The 7,125-nt window shown below is 45.3% G+C and overlaps 1 protein-coding gene across 5 annotated transcripts in view; it reads left to right on the forward strand.

Moving 5' to 3' along the window:
* Nucleotides 1–7,125, forward strand: part of METTL21A (methyltransferase like 21A) — a 21,049-nt gene that overhangs the window by 10,501 nt on the left and 3,423 nt on the right. The window contains exon 1 of one of the 5 annotated variants that reach the window (XM_032278456.1): nucleotides 3,022–4,208. The exons of the other annotated variants lie outside the window; for them this stretch is intronic. Within the exon in view, the coding sequence (XP_032134347.1) occupies nucleotides 3,558–4,208 (651 nt within the window). The 5' untranslated portion in view covers nucleotides 3,022–3,557. Of the gene's footprint in view, nucleotides 1–3,021; nucleotides 4,209–7,125 lie in introns of those variants that run through there. 5 annotated transcript variants of the gene reach the window in all.

Consider the following 7,125-nt stretch of genomic DNA (forward strand, 5'->3'; position numbering starts at 1 on the left):
CAAAAAATTAGCTGGGCATGGTGGCGCATGCCTGTAATCCCAGCTAATTTTTTGTATTTTTAGTAGAGACGAGGTTTCACCATGTTGACCAGGATGGTCTCGATCTGTTGACCTCGTGATCCACCCGCCTCGGCCTCCCAAAGTGCTGGGATTACAGGCTTGAGCCACCATGCCCGGCCCCTTATAGTATTATCTTAACCTCCCTCCTTACCCAGCATAAATATCATGGGCAGTCATTTTATCACCATCTTCATGTACAGTTGACACCGACACCCTGCCTTTCCTTGCTTCAAAACAAACCGGGTTAAGTGCAGCCTTCCACTGTCCCAGGTCTGTGCCTCTGTGGCTGAGTGGGGCTCAAGGAAATGCTGCTGCTGGGTTTCACTGTATTTTTTTTTTTTTTTTTGAGATGGAGTTTTGCTCTTGTCGTTCAGGCTGGAGTGCTGTGGGGTTATCTCAGCTCACTGCAACCTCTGCCTCCCAGGTTCAATTGATTCTCCTGCCTCAGCCTCCTGAGTAGCTGGGATTACAGGTGCGCACACCAGCTGGCGTATTTTTGTATTTTGTATTTTTATTTTTACAAATAAATTTTCAATTATTTTTGTGCGACAAAGTCTCACTCTGTCACCCAGGTTGGAGTGCAGTGGCACAATCTTGGCTCACTGCCACCTTTGCCTCCTGGGTTCAAGCAATTCTGTCTCAGCCTCCCAAGTAGCTGGGATTACAGGCACAGGCCACCACTCCCAACTAATTTTTTTCTTTAAATGCATACAGCAAAGCAACCGACTAATTTTTGTATTTTTTAATTTTTTGAGATGGAGTTTTCCCTCTGTCACCCAGGTTGGAGTGCAGTAGTGTGATCTCGGCTCACTGCAACCTCTGCCTCCTGGGTTCGAGTGATTCTCCTGCCTCGGCCTCCCAGGTAGCTGGGATTACAGGCACTGCCACTATGCCCAGCTACTTTTTGTATTTTTAGTAGGGATGGCATTTCACCATGTTGGCCAGGCTGGTCTCGAACTCCTGACCTCATGTGATCTGCCTGCCTCGGCCACTCAAAGTGCTGGAATTACAGGTGTGAGCTACCGTGCCCACCCTGGTTTCACTGTAATTTCATGATCAGGAACCTCAAGAGGGCTGTTGATGCTGCTGTGCAGTCCCACTCTACTTCCTCTCTTGGCTAAGTGTCTTTCATATGTTTGCTCTCAAACCTCCAATCTTTCTCCATTTTCATTGTCAGCCAATGACATTTCTTACTGCACTGAGAAGGCTGAATCAATCCAAAGAGAACATCCACAACTTTCTACCACTACATTTACCTCCATTTGAATCTAGACCTATAGACTCTGCCTTTGTACCTGGTGCTGGACATGGAATGTCTGGCCTTTCCAGGGCCACCCCTCATCTCTTAAATCTGTCCCCTCTCACCATTCAAGGGCATTGCCTGTGCCTTGCTACTTTCCCCCTTTCTACTTGATCATTTCCATTGGCATACAAACTTGTTCTTTTTTTCCCCATCTTAAAAAAATAAAAGCCTAGGCCGGGCGCGGTGGCTCAAGCCTGTAATCCCAGCACTTTGGGAGGCCAAGGCGGGTGGATCACGAGGTCAACAGATCGAGACCATCCTGGTCAACATGGTGAAACCCCGTCTCTACTAAAAATACAAAAACATTAGCTGGGCATGGTGGTGCGTGCCTGTAATCCCAGCTACTCAGGAGGCTGAGGCAGGAGAATTGCCTGAACCCAGGAGGCGGAGGTTGCGGTGAGCCGAGATCGCGCCATTGCACTCCAGTCTGGGTAACATGAGTGAAACTCCGTCTCAAAAAAAAAAAAATAAATAAAAGCCTCAGCAGGATGGTGGCCACGGATGTCGGAATCCACTAAGGAGTGTGTAACAACTCACCTGCTGAATAAAAAAATAAATAAAATAAAATAGATTAAAAGCCTCTTAAGTGGCTGTTTCTAGGTTTGTGGCAGGAAATATGTAAGATGACCCTGGAATATCTTGTTTTGAAAACTCTTTGGCTTTTACTGAGATACTTTTTTGTTGTTGTTGTTGAGATGGAGTATCGCTCTGTCACTCAGGCTGGAGTGCAGTGGCGCAATCTTGGCTCACTGCAATGTTCGCCTCCCAGGTTCAAGCGATTCTCCTGCCTCAGCCTCCCAAGTAGCTGGGACTATAGGCACCTGCCACCATGCCTAAGTTTTTTTGTATTTTTAGGAGAGACGGGGTTTCACCATGTTAGCCAGGATGGTCTTGATCTCCTGACCTCGTGATCTGTCCACCTCAGCCTCCCAAAGTGATGGGATTACAAGTGTGAGCCACCTCTCCCAACCACTTTTTTTTTTTTGAGACAGCGTCTTGCTCTGTCACCCAGGATGGAGTGCAGTGGCACAGTCTCACCTTACTTCACCCTCTGCTTCCTGGGATTCAAGCAGTTCTGCCTCAGCCTCCCGGGTAGCTGGGAAATTACAGGTGCCTACTACCATATGTGGCTAATTTTTGAATTTTTAGTAGAGAGTGATTTTTACCATGTTGGCCAGGCTGGTCACGAACTCCTGGCCTCAGGTGATCTGTCCGCCTTGGCTTCCCTAAGTACCAAAAAATAATAACATCATGCCTAGCACATAAAAATAATAAATTCTTTCCTTGGGCTTTATATCAGGCAATATCATGATTTGTGAAATCTGGCTGTGAATTACTAGATAAGCTGAAATCATACAAACAATAGGTCAAAACTGTTCTGGAAAACTATGCAATAAAAGTCAGTCAATTTTAGCAGAGCATGGACTCTTTTAAAAAAGTCAACCAAGGCCAGGTAAGGTGGCTCCCACCTGTAATTCCAGCAATTTGGGAAGCCAAGGCAGGTGGATCATGAGGTCAGGAGTTTGAGACTAGCCTGACCAACACAGTGAAACCCAGTCTCTACTAAAAATACAAAATTAGCCAGGCATGGTGACACGTGCCTGTAATCCCAGCTACTTGGGAGGCTGAGGCAGGAGAATCGCTTGAACCCAGGAGATGGAGGTTGTAGTGAGCCAAGATCATGCCACTGCACTCCAGCCTGGGGAACAGAGGGCCCTTACAGAGATACTTTTTAAATCCAGATAGCGAGGAAGTTATCAAAGATGACTGGGTTATGTCAGAGGCCACTGGCAAAACATGGGACAATCTGAACATAGATAATGATAACTACAATAGATCAAAGTACATCAATAACAGTAAACCTAATTAGTTATCTTTGGAGGATGCTGGGAAGCCAACTCTTTAAAATTTATCCTACCTTTCTTATTCACATAATTACTATACAAAATGAGTAAGCAAACAGTAATTGAAAGAAGCTTTTCTTTATAGAAGTTTCTCAGCATATGCAAAAGGAATAGAGTGAACTGAGGATCTGGGCATTGAGTAGTAGTGACTGCTTGTGTCACAAAAATAGAGCCTACCAGACATTATGTACCTCTTGATGAAGAACACACCACTGCCTCTGAAATAGTCCCATTCAAAAAATCAAATTCAAATCAAACAGATTTATAGGTGATACAGAAGGCAGAGGCACATGCTAAATGGGGCAGTCAGCAAAATCCAGACTGGGAAACCACAGGACACATGTTCTGCTTCTTTCCTAAATTGCAAGGGAGAAAAGGATGTAAACGAAACTGACAGAATAAAAGATAGACTTAAGGAATCCTCTATAGCCCCCATCCCAAACAAGCAAAACAAAAACAAAACCTTAGGTAAAACTGCAGTGTTCAGGGATGGACGTTTGGGTGATAAAACTGGAGTGAATAGTAAGGGAGTGATATCTGTGAAGGCCAGGAGAGGGGTTATTTGTGGACAGGCTATTTGGGAGCTGGTTGGTGGAGGGTGTCTGGGGTGTGGCAGCAAGGTGCAAGCCACTAGCAATCTTCACCTGGATCATTTTGGTGCCTTCTCACTGCTTTCCCTGCCTCTGCCCTTGTCCCACAAGTCAGCCCATTTGTACTTCTGCTCGGACTTTGCAGTGGCTTCCCATCTCACTCAGCAAAAGCCAGAGCGTTTTCAAAATGTGACCTGCATGACCTGTGAGGCCCTAGATGATCTGCCTTTCCACAACATCTTCTATGACTTGATTCCTCGTTCACATTGTCCAGCCACTCCAGCTTCCTTGCATGGCTTCTCTAGGCCTTTGCAGTTGCTCTTCTCCCCACCTGGAAAATTCTCCCCACTGGTATGTTATTCCCTTACTCCCTTCCCGCCTTCACCCAAGTTACCTTCTCACTGAGGCCTTCCCTGTCTACCTAATCTAATATTTCATACCCACCTCCTTCTTGACATGTCATGTCTCTCCTGCTTTTCTGTTTTTTTCCTTAGCATCATCATCATCATCATCAGTGAACACACTAGATATTCTTTTTTTTTTTTTTTTTTTTTTGAGACGAAGTCTTACTCGTGTTACCCAGGCTGGAGTGCAGTGGTGCGATCTCGACTCATTGCAGTCTCTGCCTCCTGGATTCCAGTGTTTCTCTTGCCTTAGCCTACAGAGTAGCTGGATTACAGGTGCCAGTGACCACACCTGACTAATTTTTGTATTTTTAGTAGAGACGGGGTTTCACCATGTTGGCCAGGCTGGTCTCAAACTCCTGATCTCAGGTGATCCACCCGCCTTAGCTTCCCAAAGTGCTGGGATTACAGGTGTGAGCCACCACAACCAGCCGGATATTCTATTTTTTTTTTTTTTTTTTTTTTGAGACAGAGTTTCGCTCTTGTTACCCAGGCTGGAGTGCAATGGCGCGATCTCGGCTCACCGCAACCTCCGCCTCCTGGGTTCAGGCAATTCTCCTGCCTCAGCCTCCCGAGTAGCTGGGATTACAGGCACGCGCCACCATGTCCAGCTAATTTTTTGTATTTTTAGTAGAGACGGGGTTTCACCATGTTGACCAGGATGGTCTCGATCTCTTGACCTCGTGATCCACCCGCCTCGGCCTCCCAAAGTGCTGGGATTACAGGCGTGAGCCACCGCGCCCGGCCGGATATTCTATTTTTTAAAAACATCTTACTGCCTGTATCTCACTTGAATGTAAGCTGTATGAGGGGAGAGGTTTCTGTCCCATGGCTGATGGTAGTCATTCAGATATATGTGGAATTACAGGGAGTGGTCAGCTGACATTAAGACCCTATTCAGACTTCTGGAATACCTACCAGATTAGAAGTAGCCCTTGAAATGCCTGGGACAGGCATTAGAGAAGGCCTTTATCTATAAGCTGGTAAAACGAATACTGAGGTGAGGTGCAAATGACTCAGTCACTCCAATATTGCCTGCAGAGTGCTCTGTGTACTGTTAAGAAATTCAGAGAGATACAGTTCTAGCTCAAACCCTGGAAGAGCCTATCTGCAATGTTTTTTTAAAGAGATAGGGTCTCACTCTGTTGCACAGGCTGGACTGCAGTGGCATGACCATGGCTCACTGCTCACATGACAAAATGCCAAAAATAGGGAAAGACTTTTGTGAGGCTAAAATTTTAGAAAGAATGATAGGGCTGCATACAGTGGCTCATACCTGTAATTTCAGCACTTCAGGAGGCCAAGGTGGGTGGATTGCTTGAGCCCAGGGGTTGGAGGCCAGCCTGGACAACATAGTAAAACCCATGTTATACATTAAAAACGAAAAACAAAAAACTGGGTGCATTGGCTCATACCTGTAATCCCAGCACTTTGGGAGGCTGAGGTGGGCGGATCACCTGAGTTCAGGAGTTCAAGATCAGCCTGACCAACATGGAGAAACCCCGTCTCTACTAAAATGTACAAAATTAGCCCGGTGTGGTGCATGCTTGTAATCGCAGGTACCTGGGAGGCTGAGGCAGGAGACTTGCTTGAACTCAGGAGGCAGAGGTTGCAGTGAGCCAAGATCGCGCCATTGCACTCCAGCCTGGGCAACAAGAGCAAAACTCTGTCTTAAAAAAAAAAATAAATCATAGAAGAGAGAAATTGGCTAAGAAATTCCAGTCCACCTCTCCTTAGGCTGTCATGAAACAGCCAATCTATATGTGTTTAGGCAATACATAGGTAATCACTGGAAAATTATAAGCTTAACAATTACTGAATTGTATGACAGGAATGTAGGTGAAAATACTTGTTCTTTAAGTGCTAAATTAAAATTGTTCTTTAAGTGCAGCCTTGACCTCCTGGGCTCTAGCAATCCTCCCAACTCAGCCTCCTGAATAGTGCCACCACACCTGGCTAATTTTTAAATTTTTTTGTGGAGATGGGATCTCTCTATGTTGTCAGGGCTGGTCTCGAACTCCAGGGCTTAAATGATGCTCCTGCCTTGGCCTCCCAAAGTGCTGGAATTACAGGTATGAGCCACTTGGCCTGGCTGTCTGCAATTTTTACTGTCAGAAGAGATGAAAACTATCATCGAAATCTGCCCATTGGGTAACACACTGCCTAGCAACGAATGGTCAAAGTGGTAGGTACACGCTTGTAAAATCTAACAACTTGGGCATTTTCTTTCTTTTCTTTTTCTTTTTTTTTTTTGAGACAAAGTCTCATTCTGTTGCCTAGGCTGGAGTGCAGTGGCACAATCTTGGCTCACTGTAACCTCCGCCTGCCGGGTTCAAGCAATTCTCCTGCTGCAGCCTCCCAAGTAGCTGGGACTTTAGGCATGCACCATCATGCCTGGCTAATTTTGGTTTTTGTTTTGTTTTTTTTTTAAAGTAGAAATGGGGTTTCACCATATTGGACAGGCTGGCCTCAAACTCCTGACCATGTGATCCACCCGCCTTGGCCTCCCAAAGTGTGGTGATTACAAGCGTGAGTCACCACACTTGGCCAACTTGAACATTTTCATCAGTATCTCATACTAGGACTGTAAATTTCAAATTGAATTACTGCCCTAATTTATGTGTCAAGAAACACTGAATATAAGCTGCTACTGAAATAGTGCTTACTGCAACTAGTCTGGAATCCTGTGGGGGATTACCTATGAAGATTACAAACTGAAGAAGGATGGAAATGAGAAATAATTTTATGAAAGATGGAAACATAATTTTAAATTTCAGAATTTCTGGGACCAGAAATAAAGAGGATTACACATATTATATCTTTCCTACAACGTAGATGAAGCGGATCAGACCTGACCTTATGTG

Source organism: Sapajus apella, unplaced genomic scaffold, assembly GCF_009761245.1.
Source record: "Sapajus apella isolate SASKATOON/1434 unplaced genomic scaffold, GSC_monkey_1.0 scaffold10, whole genome shotgun sequence".
Taxonomy (NCBI): Eukaryota; Metazoa; Chordata; class Mammalia; order Primates; family Cebidae; genus Sapajus; species Sapajus apella.